The sequence below is a fragment of the Nicotiana tabacum genome, chromosome 8 (genome assembly GCF_000715075.1).
Source record: "Nicotiana tabacum cultivar K326 chromosome 8, ASM71507v2, whole genome shotgun sequence".
NCBI lineage: Eukaryota > Viridiplantae > Streptophyta > Magnoliopsida > Solanales > Solanaceae > Nicotiana > Nicotiana tabacum.
Window position 1 is genome coordinate 8,794,354 of NC_134087.1, and position 17,585 is coordinate 8,811,938.

The following is a 17,585-nucleotide window of genomic DNA, read 5'->3' on the forward strand; positions in this document are numbered from 1 at the left end:
AATATGGGGGACTGCAGAAAAAGAAGCACTAGCTGGGTTGAAGAATTTGTTCTTGGAAGAGGAGGACATGGACTTGCTTTCTAGGACGTCTCAACTATATGTGTCGCTTCATAGCACAGTCCACAGTCATATGTGAACCCATCTTCAAGATGCTAAGAAATGATGTCGAAACAAGCTGGATCAAGGATTGCCAGAAAGCTTTTGATGAGATCAAGGAGTGCATGTCCACACCACCAGTTCTGGTCCCGCTAGAACCAGGACGACCTTTGCTACTTTATCTATCTGTATTGGATGGAGCCTTCGAATGCATTTTGGGACAACATGACGAGACAGGAAGAAAGGAGAAAGCCATATATTACTTGAGTAAGAAGTTCACACCTTATGAAGCATGATATTCTCTGCTTGAACTCACTTGCTGCGCTCTGACCAGGACAACCCAGAAATTGAGGCGTTACTTCTGGGCCTACACTACATACCTCATATCCATGATGGATCCTCTAAAGTACATATTTTAGAAACTCATGCCTACTGGGAAGTTGGCTAAGTGGAAAATACAACTAAGTGAATTCAATATCATCTATGTAACTCAGTAGGCGGACAAGGGACAAGCATTGGCAGATCACCTTGCTGAAAATTCGGTGGGAGGAGAACTATATTGGCCACTTTGTCATTCATGATACAACATCCAGATAAGGACTACATTGATCCCATTCTGATGAGGATCCATAATCAGCCAGCATATTGTACTCATGTCGAGGAAGAAGCGGATGGATAGCCTTTGTTCCATGACATCAAGGAATACTTATCGAAAGGAGAATACCCGGATCATGCAAATCACGTCCAGAAACACACACTCTGGAGATTGTCAAACCACTTCTTCCACAGTGGAGGAAACTTGTACAGAAGAACTCCTGATTTGGGTTTACTAAGATGTGTCGACGCAAAGGAAGCATCTAAGGTACTTGAGGATGTGCATGCTGGGACCTGTGGTCCACACATGAATGGTTTCGTCTTGGCTAAGAATATACTCAGGGCAGGTTACTTTTGGATGACCATGGAGACGGATTGCATTCAGTATGTCCACAAATGCTTTTAAGTCAAGTGCATGCCGACATGATAAAAGTGCCGCCAAATGAGCTCAATGCAACAAGCTCACCTTGGTCATTCGCCACCTGGGGAATAGATGTTATTGGTCCGATTGAGCCCACTACTTCAAATGGATACAGGTTTATTCTGGTAGCTATTGATTACTTCACGAAATGGGTAGAAGTTGAATCTTACAAAGTTGTAACCGAGAAATTCGCCGCAGATTTTGTCAAAGATCGTATTGTCTGTCGATTCGGAGCTCCCGAGTCCATTATTACTGACAATGCTGCCAATTTCAACAGTGATCTAATGAAAGCTATATGTGAAGCTTTCAAAATCAAGCATAAGAATTCCATAACCTACAGACCTCAAATGAATGGAGTCGTAGAAGACGCCAACAAAAACATCAATAAGATACTAAGGAAAATGGAAGAGAACCACAAACAATGGCACGAAAAGTTACCCTTTTCTCTATTGGGGTACTGCACCATGGTTCTCACATTAACTAGGGCAACTCCCTACATGTTGGTTTATAGTACCGAGGTTGTCATCCCAGCCGAGGTGGAGATTTCTTCTTTAAGAGTCATACAGGAAGCTGAACTCAGCGATGCGGAGTGGATAAGGAGTTGCTATGAACAATTGGCCCTTATCGATTGAAAGAGGATGAGCGCAGTGTGTCACGGCCAACTTTATCAGAACATAATGTCCAGAGCTTTCAACAAAAGAGTCAAACCAAGACAGTTCACACCAGGGCAGCTGGTATTGAAGAAAATCTTCCCACATCAAGATGAGGCCAAAGGGAAATTCTCTTCCAACTGGCAAGGTCCATACATGGTTCACAGAGTACTAACAGAATGAGAACTCATACTTGCATAAATGGACGGAGAAGTCTGGCCAAAACCGATCAATTCAGACGTAGTCAAGAGATACTATGCTTAGATACTTTACATTTCCTCATTTGATGTAATTGAACTATGCTTGACCTGATTCCTATTTAAGAGGGGATACATAGGCAGCCTTATGGGTTCGGTCATATCATAATAAAATTTTCATTTCCCCCAAGAGTAGAAACTGGGGCAGAATTTTGATGAGGACCCTCAAAATTCCAGAGCAAGTCTAGCCAGCGCCAACTTGTGTCAGACGGTCAGTAATCAGTTAAGAAACTAGGGCAAAATTTTGAGAAGCATTCTCAAAATTCCAAAGAAGGTTCAGCAAGATCCATTATCCGCAAATAGTCGAAGGATCATCTACTAAACTTGGGCAGAATTTTGAGGAGGGCCCTCAAAATTCTAACATAAAAGAGCTGCAATGTCTTTGAGTGTTACAATCACTAGTTCATCTATTTTTTCTGAATCAACTCTATTTTTATCAACAATTGCGTATTTTTCGAAAAACTCTATTTCCATAACAGTCAAGTGTTACCTAGGGGAACTCGAAAAGGGCTTTCATAACGGAGCATAGCAAGGCCAGTGTACGAAGCACGAACCAACCTCCCCCTCACAAAACTTACAATTTTTATTTGAACGCAAGCACATTTGATGTAACGATAGCATTCGCAAAACATGTATACACAAAGATAATTCACTATCAATCAGACCATCAGACATCGAATACATCTCCAACTAAGACATATGCTACTTTTACTTACTATTTGCTCTCTGCATGAGGCTAATCCTTGCCTCCATATTTGCATGAGGCTAATCCCTGCCTCCATATCTGCATGAGTCTAATCCTTGACTCCATAGGGCTAATCCCTGCCTCCATACTTGCATGAGGCTAGTCCTTGCCTCCATTACTGCATGAGGCTAATCCTTGCCTCCATAATTGCATGAGGATAATCTTTGCCTCCCTATTTACATGAGGCTAATCCTTGCCTCCCCACTTGCATGAGGCTAATCCATGCCTCCCCACTTACATGAGTCTAATCCTTGACGCTCTATCTGCATGAGTCTAATCCTTGACTGCCTATCTGCGTGAGGCTAATCCTTGCCTCCATATTTGCATGAGTTTAATCCTTGACTCCATATTTGCATGAGGCTAATCCTTTCCTCCACATTTGCATGAGGCTAATCCCTGCCTCCATATTCCATATTTGCATGAGTCTAATCCTTGACTCCATATTTGCACGAGGCTAATCCCTACCTCAATACTTGCACGAGGCTAATCCTTGTCTCCATACCTACATGAGTCTAATCCTTGACTCCCTATCTGCATGAGGCTAATCCTTGCCTTCCTACTTGCTTGAGTCTAATCCTTGACTCCATACTTGCATGAGGCTAATCCCTGCCTCCATACATGTATGAGGCTAATCATTGCCTCCTCACTTGCACGGGACTAAGCATTGCCCTTCTTTGCACAGATATTGCTCTATTTTACTAGCTATTTGCTTTCCAATCGGGCTAAGCTCTGCCCTCCATTTCAAAAGACTAATCATTGTCTTGATGACATCATGACTATTGAAAATCATGGGCTGAAATATTGTCAACCTATCCAAAGGCGTCATAGTCTAAAAGGCATCATCCTCATAGCCGGAAGACACCATGCCATGGCCTAAGGATCTCTCAAATTTGCATATCATTATTCAAAGGCGTCGTGGATCGGAGGCACCATATTCATGGCCCGAGAACATCATTTCATGGCCTGCGAATCCCTCATTAAACAATTCATGGCCCAGGACGTCATCTTTATCTGTCCAAAGACAATCTTCATGGTCCAAAGGGAATCTGCATCATCTTTAAATTTTCGCAAATACATGTTTATAGCATCTTTTATCTATAGGTAACCAGTAAGCAACTGTTATCCTAGCAGGATCAATCTCACTCCAGTTCCTTCAACTGTCCTGAACCTTAACCGCTCACCGTAGTCGCTTCTGCATCGCGTGTCCGTTCTTGGAGTAATTTCATCGGCATATTCCGCAGATGAACCCAGAACTACACATGGCCTGATTCCTATAAAACCAGGGATATGTAAGCAACTCGAAAACCGTAGTCCGGCCTCTGTCCTTCAGAACATCCCGCCCGATCAAAATTGGCCATCATTTCTTTACCCGAAAACTCTTTCATCCTTCCTGGGTAAAGAGGGGCAATTGTTGATATTCAATTTTTCCCTATATTTTTTATATGCATAAATACCTTCAAAATAGCATATATATGCATATATAAGCATGCACAAGGTTTATATAATTTTTTCCATAATTTTAACGATTTAAATTGATTTATTTCCTCCCCTTTTATTCATAAAATCACCAATAATTATCCCTCAAATTATTGTTGTGGTTATTTAGTCATTTAATTTCTATATTTATTCCAAAATAAGGTTAAAATATTTTAATGCATTTTTATAATTGTGTTTTTGTATTTTTAAAGCTAAATTGCATATAATTACAATATTAGCCCCATTAATGTATAATTACATTTATATGTGTGAAATAGATCTCCTATATATTTAAAATGTTAAATATCTATTTTAAATCATTTTAGTACACAAAATTATTTTCCAAAAATTATTTATCATTTATTATAAATTATATAGGGAAAACTGGCTATTTATAATATAGTCAGATTTGCATTTCAATTGTATCCCAATTTAAACCCAACCCAAGCCCAATTTCAGATTAAAAACACTCGACCCAAGCCCTGAACCCGCCTACCTGACCCAAAGCCTTATTAAATCCTGGTCGTTAATCTAAAAGATCAACGACCCTTGTCCGTTCTTACCATTTTTAATTCCAATGACCCCTAACCCTACCACACCCCATGAATGTCGTAACCCGGACCTCTCTCCGCGGAGGGAAAAAGGGGGTGCGACACTAGCCAAATGGACAGTCGAAATAAGTGAATTCGAAATAGAGTATAAACCAAGACTATAATCAAATCTCATGTTTTGGCTGACTTCGTAGCCAGTTTTAGGCTGGGACTGCTACCTTTGGCCACCGAAGAAGCGGTGATGGTGTCGGAAATGACATCAAGAGTATGGACCTTATTCATGGACGGAGCTTCCAATGTGAAAGGATCCAAGCTCGGGGTAGTACTTGACTACGAGGTCATTGAAATTAAATGCATTTCCCAACTAGTAGTAAATAAGGTATACGGGATATTCGACACCAAAGAGGAACGCATGCAACAATATGTAGTGAAAGTCTAGACTCTGCTCGTACGGTTCATGGAATGGTCGATCACCCATATCCGAAGAGAAGAAAATGCAAAATCAAATGCACTAGCCAATCTGGGTTCGTCCACAAAAATGAAAGTATTAGACTCCGGTACGGTAGTACAACTCATGCACTCGGTATTAGATGTAGATGGTTATTATGAAGTAAATGTGACCAATTTGGTCTGTGACTGGAAAAAGGAGATCATTGACTATCTTGAGCACGACGAACTACCCAAAGATCCTAAGACATCCCGGGAACTCCGCACTAAAGCAGTTCGTTACAGCTTCTGGGGAAGCCAGTTGTATAGAAAGTCTTTCCAGGGCCCATTGGCCCAATGTATAGGAGCCTTCGAGGCTAATTACGTCATGAAAGAAGTTTACGAAAGAATCTGTGGAAATCACCCGGGTGCAGACTCTCTTGTATCAAAGTTAATTAGGTAAAGATACTACTATCCCCAAATGGAACAAGACGCTAAGGCATTTGTTCATAAATGCAACAAGTATCAACACCACACACCATTAGTGCATCAACCGGTAGAACTATTGCATTCAGTATTGTCTCCTTAGCCATTCATTAAATGGGGATGGACATAGTCAGTCTAGTGCCACCAGCTCCTGGTAAGGTAAGATTTCTTTTGATTCTAACTGATTACTTCTCTAAGTGGGTTGAAGCATGTTCTTACCAGAAAATTAGCAAGCGCGAAGTGGTCGATTTCCTGTGGGGGAACATAATTTGCAGGTTCGTAATACCAAAGGAAATAGCCTGCAACAACGAGCCACAATTTAAAGGCTCAAAAGTCTCAAGGTTCCTTAACGACTTAAAAATCAGAAGAAGCACATCTTCGCCATACTACCTGAGCGCAAACGGCCAAGTGGAATCGATAAATAAGGTGATTATTCAAAATCTCAAAACGAGATTGGAAGTAGCCAAAGGCAAATGGCCCGAAGAGTTACTGGGAGTGTTGTGGGCATACTGAATGACAGCCAAGTCAAGCACGAAAGACACCTTTATCTTTTGTATACGGAGCAGACGCACTGATCCCAGTGGAAATGGGAGAACCTACAATAAGATACTTCTGAGTAGACGAAGAAGCAAACAACGAAGCATTGCTGGTTAGATTGGAGCTGCTTTACGTACGCAGGGACTTGGCGCATATAAGGATTGTGGCTCAAAAACAAATAAGGGAAAGATGCTATAATTAAAAAAGCTAACCTCTGTTATTTCAAAGTGGGGGACTTGGTTTTAAGGAAAGTGACTCAAAACACCCGAGAGCTTAATGCAGGGAAGATGGGTCCGACATGGAAAGGCCCCTACAGGGTTTCATCTATCACCAGGATCTTATGAACTGGAAAATCAAGACGGAGCAACTGGAATGTGTCACACCTCAAAAGGTACTATTGCTGGTGAGCACCATTATACTGAAAGTATGTGTTGCACTCATTTTTCCTTCGTCCAGTTTTTCTCCCAACTGGGTTTTTCTAACAAGGCTTTTAACAAGGCAACAATGGAAAACATACTATGAAGGAAGTACTATCAGCAAAAATAAGACCTTTAAACAACAAGGCATAGAAACGACAAGACATTACAGGATGGTTAGATAGTCTTTGGCTCGATAGCAAAGTTCCTAACAAGAAACAAAGCTTGCTATTGGACAAAAAGCTATCCGGTCGTTAATGATTTCCCATTCATTATAAGCCACTAGGGGGTGGTTAGATAATCTTTGGCTTAGTAGCAAACTTCCTACGGGAAATGAAGCTTGTTGTCAGACCAAAGATTATCCAACCATTCACTAGTGGAACCTTCAAAGGAGCAAGACTTCCAGTGTTCCAATTCAAATTATTCGCATTCCAATACTAGAAGGGTAACGATACAAGAATACGGTAACCTGACTTCCACATAAAGTGGGACTACAAAATCCAGGAACAAAGATATATCATTGGGAACAGGGACTGGGCAGCCAACCCCGTAGAAACAACTTGTACAAATTAGCCACAAGTAATGGCAATTTCTTTTTAGCACAACAAACGCTTATGTACTTTTGAAAATGAGAGGAATAAAGTATATCCCTTTTATTTTTATCATGTTTTTTGTCCATACAATGAATTAATTTTATCATTTGAAAGCTAATCAAGTACTTCAAATGCTAGTGCCAGAATGAACAGGAGACGTCCTCTTCAAGACCAGCATAAACATAAGAGGGCCCTCTCTTATGAAACCCTCACAGTAAAGGGTGGTTCCGGAACTCAAAATTTATTGGGGAAAAATTCACCCGAAGCTTTGCATAATTAAATGGAAAAAATAAACTTTGCGCGATGATTAACAAAAAGAAATTTTATATAACAAAACGTGCCAAGCAACACAAGCACAAAAGTACGAAAAAAACAATAGAAGAAAAAAAACAAAAAATTAAACTACTGCGTCCCTAGAACTTGGGGAAGAGAAGCATTTGCGCCCCCAGGAGAAGTAGGTGGATCTGCCATTGGCTCGGGATCTTGGCCTTCATCATCATCCCCTTCAAGTTCCTCCTCAGTTCCTGAGAACTCGGAATCGGAACCTGAACCAAAAGAATTAGTTGTATCGGGCCGAACTGGGAGGCACCTCTGGGTAGTTGACATCAAAGTCAATGACGCCCGCTTTGGCCTCTTCCAAGATTTTTCTCCTCATGTTATACATTGAATATGTTTTCTAAATAGTGAGGATATCCGCTCGGCATTGGAGTTCTGACTTAAGTTAATCAACCTCGATCGAAAGGTTATTCTAATCAGATCTTATGGCCTTAAGGTTGAGATTAAGGTCATGGATAGTGAAGATATGAACCTTATTGTGTTCTATGACCTTCTTATATTTCTCCTCCATCTGGGCACGCTTCTCCTAAGCAGCAGCAACCTTGTTAGCTTTGGAGTTCAAATTGCCTCCAAATTATTCAATCTCTCAGTAGAGGCAGCCTCGCACTCGACAGCAGCAAGTACAACATTTTAGACCTCAGAACACTTATCCTTTTACTTCTTGAAACTGTGTATTTAACTGGGAGGCTTATTGGCTAAGGGCCATTACTTCTTGTTCTCTCTGCTGCAATCGAGCCTCCAACTCACCCACTTCGATAGATTGTGCCTCCAGTGTCATGAGGCAAGCAGCAATTTAGACACGCTCAGCCAATAGTTGATCCTGCTCGGACGTGAGTCTTTCTTCATTGAGGATTAACTTTTGAAGGCCCTCGGAGGTAAGGAAGTTGGCCTGTAAAGCAAAAATCCAAGTTAGAAATCCTTCTATAACAAATTAAAAGAAAACAAACAGCAAAGAGAATGAGTACCATACTGTTGTTGCATTGTGTATGGCATTATTTATCATACACTCCCCCGAAAGAGAGTATTTTCTTCTTGTCTTTTCTTAAAACTGGCGACTTAAGGTAATTGGTGAGTTCCACCGGCCAGGATAGCAAATGGAACTCGGTAGAGACCGAGAGGGAGACATTCCTCCTCCTCTAGGGATCTACAGGGAGCAAATAGTTGTGCCCTAAATTCCCATGGTCTAGGGACTGGGGAGGGGGAATATCCTTCTATCGCGTGTCGGTGGCTGGTGGGTGTGATGTAGCAGTTGCTGGTGATGAAGGTATGACCGGCGTGGAAGAAGATAAAGCTGATGGTGTTGTAGGTTGAGAAGAAGTTGTGGCAAAGGCTGTGCTGGTTGTGGGTTCCTCATCAACCGAAGACGGAATAGGACCAGTACTCAACCCTATAGTACTGGGAACGGTAACTGGGGCTCGAAAACAATCTCCCAGAGCTCTTGGAGTCATCCTCGGTTGGTGTTATAAGCTCTTCAGATTGAGAATGATGTTGAGCTAATGAAGGTTGTTATCTCCTTTGTAGTGAAGCCCCTTCATCACTGGCTTCCCCATCAACATCAATCACCACAGTAGCTGCGGTTGGCTTGGGCGCGACGCTCTTCACCTTTTTACTTTTGCCCTCGGTAGAGGAGCAGTGCTGCCTTTTTGGCTGCTTACTCTACGGCCTGGGACTCCGAGAGGAAGCACTTGCACCGGAAGCTGATCCAATGACCCCTAATCGGGTGAAGGCCTCCTTGAACAACCTCACAATCTCTACGGGATCATCCAAGGCATCCTCCTCGGGGACAGTAACAGAGCCCTGCGGAAGACCTGAATTCAGCGGAAAAAGAAGTTAACCAACTTTTTTATACACGAAAATAAGGTAAAGACTAGATTAGTTTTGCGAATTAACTTACTATGATTTTTGGCCTTCCACCCGTATTTGAGGACCAGTTCTTTCCATCGGCGGGTCTAAGGCGTGGTAATATCTAGAATCTTCTGAACCCACTGGTCCAAACCATCAACCCTTGGTGGTGTCCACCGAGTTGCTAAAATAATAAAAGTGAAAGATAAGTAACAACATGAAAACGACCTTTTATCTGAGAAAAGAGAGACGATAAACTTACATGTACGAGTCCATGACTCAAGGAAAGATGGATTTGTGGACGACATGATATCCCTGGTGGCAACTACAATGAACCGCTCCATCCATCTACGGTCGTTGTCATCATCCATACTGGTGAGCAAAGCATGTTGGTCACATTTGCTAAAGTGCATCACTCCTCACGAAAAGTTTTGAGGGAGTAGAGGTTCATTATGTGAGCCAAGGAGAGAACTTCCCCTGTATCTTGGAATAGCCGCCGTAGACAGGCTACCGTCCACCACACAAAGGGGCTCACTTGTACCAAGCAGACATGATACCGGCGATAGAACTCGAAGATTACGGGGTAAGGTCCCTCGCTCAATGAGAACGGGCCCAAAGTGAAGGGGTATGTGTAAACATACGTAAAACCCTTCTCAATGAAGGTTACTCGCTCCACCATATCGAGAGCGAATGATGTTGAAATCATGGCAAACACAATCCTCCTTCACAACACGAATAGTAGAAGGGCAGATGAAAAAAGGGTACACACCAACAACCCATGTACGAGAGTTTATAGAAGGAAACTTCTCTTCGAAATGCTTGATTTTACTGAGCCTTCTGGGAATGATGGTGTTCACCGTAAGAGGGGCAGCATCATTGGTGCTTTCTTTGTTTTTTAGAGAACTTGAGTTCTTGGAGGAGGAAGCCATGGTTAGTAGAAGGTAATAAGAGTTCTTTGAAGAAGAAGATCAAAAGCAAGAAAGAGTTGAATGCAAAGTAGTTGAGAAAGTTTTGAAAAATTGTGAAGTGTAAAAGAAGAAGAATGAGACGTATAAGAAAAGTAATATGCAGCTAAAATCGTGGCCATGATTACCTCGAGAATCGGCGAAAGTATTTCTAAATCGTAAAGTGACGCGTGTTCGAGGTATTAAATACGGAGAGACGTGCGTCTAATCAAGCATCAAAAAAATTTCAGAGGGGATCAGAAAATTTTCCGCTAAGAAAGGTATCTTCACCAACTTCCCAATGATACAAAGATGTACCACCGGAAAGCAGGGGGACTATCTGTATAGGTTAATATCGGTTTGTATTAACTACTCGAATAATAGAGCGACACATGGAACCAGAGAGAGAAGGAAAGCGAGGAAAGTAGAAGCCAATACCAGGGACAGTATCTTCAGTTAGCACCGGGAAGACCCCGAAGGGAATATTACTAATAAAGACAAACGAATGTTTGTCACCCGATGACATTCAATGAAGAATATTCTTCAGTATTAAATACACAATCTATTGTGAGAATGTTGGCATTCATAGCCTGCCATTACATATTCAGCAATGGCCTCATAATTGTCACTTAAGAGGGGCTTGATCCTAAGACCTTGTTCTCTAGGTGTAACTTTAAATAGTACTCCCTTCAGTTCACAATAAGTGACCAGTTTACTTTTAGCACGCCCATTAAGAAAATGCTAAATCTTATAAAAAAATACCTAGTATGACTATACTACCCTCATTAAATATTGGTCACATAGTTATAGTGAGGAGCGAGAAAACTTTTTAGGGATATGCACATAAGGGTAAAAGAGTAAAAATAAATTGAATTTTTTCTTGATTACCTAACTGGACACTTATTTTGAACCAAAATTAAAAAGTAAACTAGTCACTTATTGTGAACCGGAGGGAGTAACTTCAACCGCCATTGTTAAGGATACGAATTTTCTGATAAACTTATGCTACATATTATTCTAAAGCTCAATAATCTTTATTTCTTGTCTATTGATATTTTGATTACTGCCTTCAGAATCTCTGCTCCCGGGACCAAGATATTTTTTGTTTTATCTCGATTTCAATGCTAAGTCTTGCATTTCATTTAATTTATTTATTATTTTGGAATCGAATCGATTTACTTGTCTATAAACCACATCAAATTCAATTGTACTATTTGCACTCATTATGGAGCTTAGACAGTTATGTTGTGTAATTGAATTGATCCTTGCATCTATTACTACATGTTAATTCTTTGTCTCTTAGCGAAAAATCGTAAAAAATTGGCCTATAACAATGTCAGCATCGCACAAAAGGTTGAGGTCCAAGGAAATCAGCCTCAACACGAAGATTCAATCAGTGATACCCGCAACGAGGAGGATGTAGCCACGCTGGTCCATGGCGTCCAATATCCATGACACATTCAGGAGGCAACTACTGATGATGTTGAAGACGAGCATGTTGCGGAAACGATGAGAATCCTAAGGGAACAACAAAAGGCTATTATGGGTCATCTCTCGCGACAGATCAGGTCATGACAGGGTTGAGACAAGCGTTTTCGGGTGCTTCCAATAACGCGTATGGAAGAGGTCTAATTCCTCCTGGTGCTCCCGCATACCAAACAGTACAAAGGGTTGATAACAACACCCCGAAGGGTGAAGTCGGCTTCGACGGAGACAGGGGGAACAACAACGCATGTGGTAACAATAATGAGAATAATCCCTTTTAAAACCAAACTAATGCGGTTTATGAGGGAAATAAATGCCTGAATGGACAAAAGCACGGGCGCACCGCCAGTGTTGAAAGGACTGGACTCAAATAAATACACTAGTTACATTTCAAACCGAGCATGGCACCGGAGTTAATTCCAAAGCAGTTCAAAATGGCAGACGTGCTAAAATATTATGGGACTTTGGATCCTCAGGAGCACCTCACCACCTACACAATGGTGGTGAAAATAAATGACTTAGCTCCGCACGAGATTAAGTCAGTCTTGTTGAAGAAGTTCAGGGAGACCCTCACAAAGGGGCCTTGACATGTTATTCACTTCTACCTGAGCACTCAATAGATTCCTTCGAGATGCTCGCAGATTCTTATTTTGTATAATAAATGGACACGTTTTTGTATCAGGTTTGCCTAGGGGTGTGCATTCGAATCGGTTTATCGATAAATCGAATCGATTATTTGTTATCGGTTTATCGATTTCGATTTCGATTTCAAAATTTTCCTTATCGATTTATCGATTTCGATTTCGATTTTGTCCTCTTCGATTATCGGTTTATCGATAAACCGATAAGCTACAGTAAATTGTTTTTAATTTTTTTTAATTTTTTTTTTAATTTTTTTACCCTTATTCTATAATACTCTTTCCTTTACCCTAAGTCTCTAACCCTATTATTTCCTCTACCACATTTAAGGAATGATCATATTTAAAGTTCAAGGGAACGAAGTTCAAATTAATGGAAAACAGAATTAGCCTTGATGATGTATTTTGATTTTTTGTTTGTTTATACCATTGGAGTGTTGGTGGTATACATTTGATCCCTTACTTTAATTTCGTTGCATGTGCTTGTTGACACAATTTTTATGTTATAAACGGTGCTCTTCTTATTTTAGCTTCCTTTTGTCCATATTAGTTAGGTGTGTTTGTAGCGATATACTTTCCGTGGAATCCCGTAAATTTTTTTATTGGTGTAATCGATAACCGAATCGATAAGCCCCAAAAATCGATAAATCGAAATCGAAAAAATTGAAACCTTATTGAAACGATAACGATAAGCATATGTACAAATCGATAATCAATAAGTAATTATCGATAAGGGTCAAAATCGAATCGATAAATCGAATGCACACCCCTATTCATGAATGCGATTTTATTTATTTCCCTTAGACTTCGACTCCAAACGCACCAGAATAGGTGACTATTTTGTTTGTAAAGAAAAAAAAAAGGTCAACAAATTGTCTTTTCGTCACTTAATTAGAGCGTGAAAGAAATTCCTCTGAGCACACTAGGCTTTTGGAGAGGAGTAGTAGTAGTAGTAAGATCTAACATGCAGATTAAAAATTAAGGTGTTTTTCATCAGTATTAATTCTCACGAAATTTTAAAAAATTAGCAAACAATATTCATCATCTAAAAAAGAGAACAAATTGCACAACAATATATCACGTACAATATGTTATTGGATTCATTATACACACAAGCAACAGAAGAAGTAAATTAATCGGCGGAAATACAAAAATTAAAGAGACAAGAGCAGACAGAAATTACATGGAAAATAGCTAGGATATTATTTAGTAGTAATTAATTAAACGTGATTATCAAACACCACAAAAGTCTTTGACTAAATTCTGCGATCTCCGACCACGTTCTGTGTCAAAAAACTTGATCAAATCTATATGAACAAATGGCTGAAACTGCAATGGATGTTCTTCATCAACTAGTTCTTCTGCTACTTCTATCATTTTATTATCCTTTAGAAAAGTAAATATTCCAACAGTGTATCTTGTTTCATTCCCACTTATATCCATAATCACCTTGTGGACAGGCGTAAGAACGCGATCATTGCTCCACCCCTGTAATAATATTAAAAAAGTTTAACTTCTATACACTGACAGTAAATAGAAATATATAAGGTCGCGAGAAAGTTTAAAGTTTACTCTGAATGCTTCACCCGCCATGACTACAAAAGAAGAAGGTGGGAAATCCAGAGTTAACCATTGTCCATCTCGAGTTTGAATTTCCAAGCCTGAAATGTGATTTTGATATAGTACGGTCGTGAATGTTTTATCAGTATGTGGGGGGAAAACCATACTATTTTCCTTTGTATTTGGAGCGTCATATTTCAGGTATCGAAGTAGATACGTGGTTGATTCAAGGTATGATTCACAGTTTTTCTCTATTCCATAGCTTTCAAATAGCATTCTTACAACTTTCTGATCCAACTCCGCCACAATCTTTGAAAACGTCAATGAATTCTCACTATAACAAAGGCAAAAAATCAAAAAATAAATTATTTTCTAAGTGTATATCGACGTCTAAAGTCGTGATTAGAGACGTATCTAGAATGAGTTCAACTGAATCCAGTGATTTCATATCGAACAATATATGTACAACAAAAACAATAATATATCCGGTACGGTCCCATAAGTGGGGCTGGAGAAGTGAAATGTATACGTAGATCTTACGCCCTGGCTCGTGAAGATAGAGAGATTATTCCGGTAGACCCTTCACTCAAGAAAGGTATGTGATATCGAACAATATATGTGCGTACAGAACCGGAGCTAGGATTTAAAACTTGTAGGTTCAAAATTCTAATCTTTTAAGTTATTGGATTCTAAATTAATAATTTATGCATATTCAATAAATTTTCTTAAGATAAATATAATGTATAGACCAAAACTACTAGGTTTGGCAGAATCCGTAGTCCAAAGGCTGGCTCCACCACTGTGTGTGTATGCCAAAAGAAGTTTTAAAGATGCGCTACATGGTATAAATATGTCACGCGTATTTTGAACCCAATAAATTTAAATTCTGAATTCCCTTACCTAAAAAAGTCGTTTCCTTGAGGCCACATGAGGTTGGAAAAGCTTTGAATACCTTGAGAAGTAGTTGCATAGTCAATACCAAAGGCTTCATGATTAGGTAGAAATGGAATTTGACCAACATAGCCATGGTAGGGTTTTTCATTTGTGTTTAGAATTTTTTTCTCTAAAGGAAGCTCAAATAACTGTTGGGAAGCTTGAAAAATGGATTTTTGAAGTTGGGGTGAGATTTTATCATAAAGTGCTATAAAGCAGCCATGGTTTTCAAAGGCAAACCTGATATCTTTACATGTAAATTCCCAAGTGGCTGTGCCTGGCCTTAGTTCTTCATTATTGAAGTCTACTACTAGTAATTGTGGTGAAGCTGTTAAAGAACCCATAAATTTCTAAAAAAATTTCTAGTTTTCCTTTTGGTTTCTGTGATTTTATCACTACTTGGATTACATGGTTTTATTTAAAACTAACATATCCTAAATTATTTTTAAATCATTTTTGTCACAATCCATTATATGAAATTGGTAAAAGCTCCAATCTTTTTATTTATTCGATTGTCAGCTATACCCTCTCAACGGGTGAACTAAGTGACGGTACAAAGAAGGCCTCTCACATACAATTTTGACATTGAATTTCTTTTTTGACACATCTCGGACGGGGTGGGCGGTAGGTGTTGTTGATAATTTCTTTTACTATATATTTGGCTAAGTTTATAAGTATTTTTTGGCTTATTTACATATTTTGGTAAAGTTAAAAGTGCTTATAAGCCAAAAGTCATAAATTGATCATCCCCAGCTTATAAATTTTTAGCTTATAAGCACTTTAAGTTTGACTAAGATTTTTATTATTTTATTATCCCTAAAATATTCCTTTTCAAAACAAACTCCTACATTGATACTCACTACCTCACGTATTTTTCAACCTAAACCGGGTCTCTTCAAGTCTGCAATTCTCATTGACTATTTGAGGTAAATAAATTCTTTGTTCCTTTGCAAATTTGTATTTATGTGATTGTATATTAATCTTTGAACTGTATGTAATAAACGGGGACATATCAAATTTTTGGTGTATTGCTTTCTAAGTGTTTTGGTGATGAAGACAGAATTTCTCTTCAAATATTTTATGCTATTTAGGTTTATTTTTTTACTGGAAAACTTTTGTCAATTTATTAATTATTATAACTTATTATTATATGATTATCACAAAATAAATTATATTTATCATAAAAATTATCTTATCTAATCACATTTGTATTAAAAATAAAATGACAAATAGAATATTGTATTTGAATCGATCTGGAATCTAAATTTCGAAGAATTTACGCCCTTATAAGTGTAAACAGTTCTAAGGTTATAAAAGTCATTTTAACATAAACAAGAGCTTATCAACACTTTTTTATCAAATACTGCAGCACATTATTATCAACTTCAGCACTCTTATTCAAACACGTAATTGTTTATTTATTAAATCAGTTTCAGCACTTAAAAGTGTTTTTCAGCACCTAATGCTCATCAACTACTTCAAATCAGCTAATCTAAACGAGCTCTTAGTTACTTATTTGTTTTTCAAAAAAAAAACTTTATTTATGGAGTATTTTTCTATATCTTGTGATCCTGTTCTTCCTTTGATCCCGTGCGTAACGGAAATTTAATACATCGAACTGCCCTTTTTTCTCAGTATTCTAAATTTCTAATCTCAACTTCACTTGTTATAGTAGGTACCATATCTAATTTTTAAGATTATTAATTCTAATATTTATGGACGGTTTTACATAACAGTGTAAAACGATGCTATATTATGGATGTATAGTAGTTAATTGTTTTTTATAATTAAGAAAAAATTGAACGCCTTCGTCGTGAGGGGACCAGAAACGCCATACGTAGATTGATGTGGAAAATAATGTAAACTTAAGTAAATGATTGAAATTCTTTTTATTGGAGTTCGTTTATGTTAAATGACCTGGGGAGGGGGGGCTGATAGTTATTGGTGTACCTTAATGCATTCATTAATCTTTATTACGAAAAGGATTCATGTACTTTTTAAACACAATTTCTCTTTCTAGTCAATTGTTTTCGAAATTAATTTGTCACGACCCTAAACTCTAACCTGTCGTGATGATGTCTATCGGTAATACTAGGCAAGCCGACTTTCAAAATACTTCGATATTTCATTAAAATATAAATCAAAAGTCTTTTTATTACAGAATTTTCATAAAAACAGGAATTAAACTCAAAATAAAATGTGGAAGCCCCAAACATCGGGTGTCACTAAGTCATGACCAACTAGACTTTCAATCTAAAGAGAGTGTTTACGATAGTCTGCGTCTAAATATCAATACAGAAAAGATAGATAATAAAGAAGGAGCACAAGGTCTGCGAATGCCGACAGCTACCTTGTAAATCTCCGGAAATCGACCGCGCACCAGCTTCATGACCTCCGTGTCCGGTCACACCTGGATCTGCACACAAGGTGCAGGGACTAACGTGAGTATACCAACTCGGTAAGTAACAGAAATAAATAAGGAACTGAGAAGTAGTGACGAGTTATACAAATACAGTTCATCTCAGAAGTTTCAATAAAGGATAGGCATGCTTTCAATTTGGAATTTAAGTCAAATTAGTTTGTTTAAGTCAAGTTCAAG

The 17,585-nt window shown here is 38.8% G+C and overlaps 1 protein-coding gene across 1 annotated transcript; it reads right to left on the minus strand.

Annotated features, from left to right (window-relative positions):
* Positions 1 to 13,568: 13,568 nt before the first annotated feature.
* LOC107821682 (putative 2-oxoglutarate-dependent dioxygenase AOP1) lies at positions 13,569 to 15,388 on the minus strand. Its single transcript, XM_016648119.2, has 3 exons — positions 14,954 to 15,388; positions 14,066 to 14,387; positions 13,569 to 13,981 (listed from the first exon to the last, which is right to left on the minus strand). Exons 1-3 carry the CDS (start codon positions 15,328 to 15,330, stop codon positions 13,727 to 13,729), a joined length of 954 nt encoding a protein of 317 aa, XP_016503605.1. The 5' UTR covers positions 15,331 to 15,388; the 3' UTR covers positions 13,569 to 13,726.
* Positions 15,389 to 17,585: the final 2,197 nt, after the last annotated feature.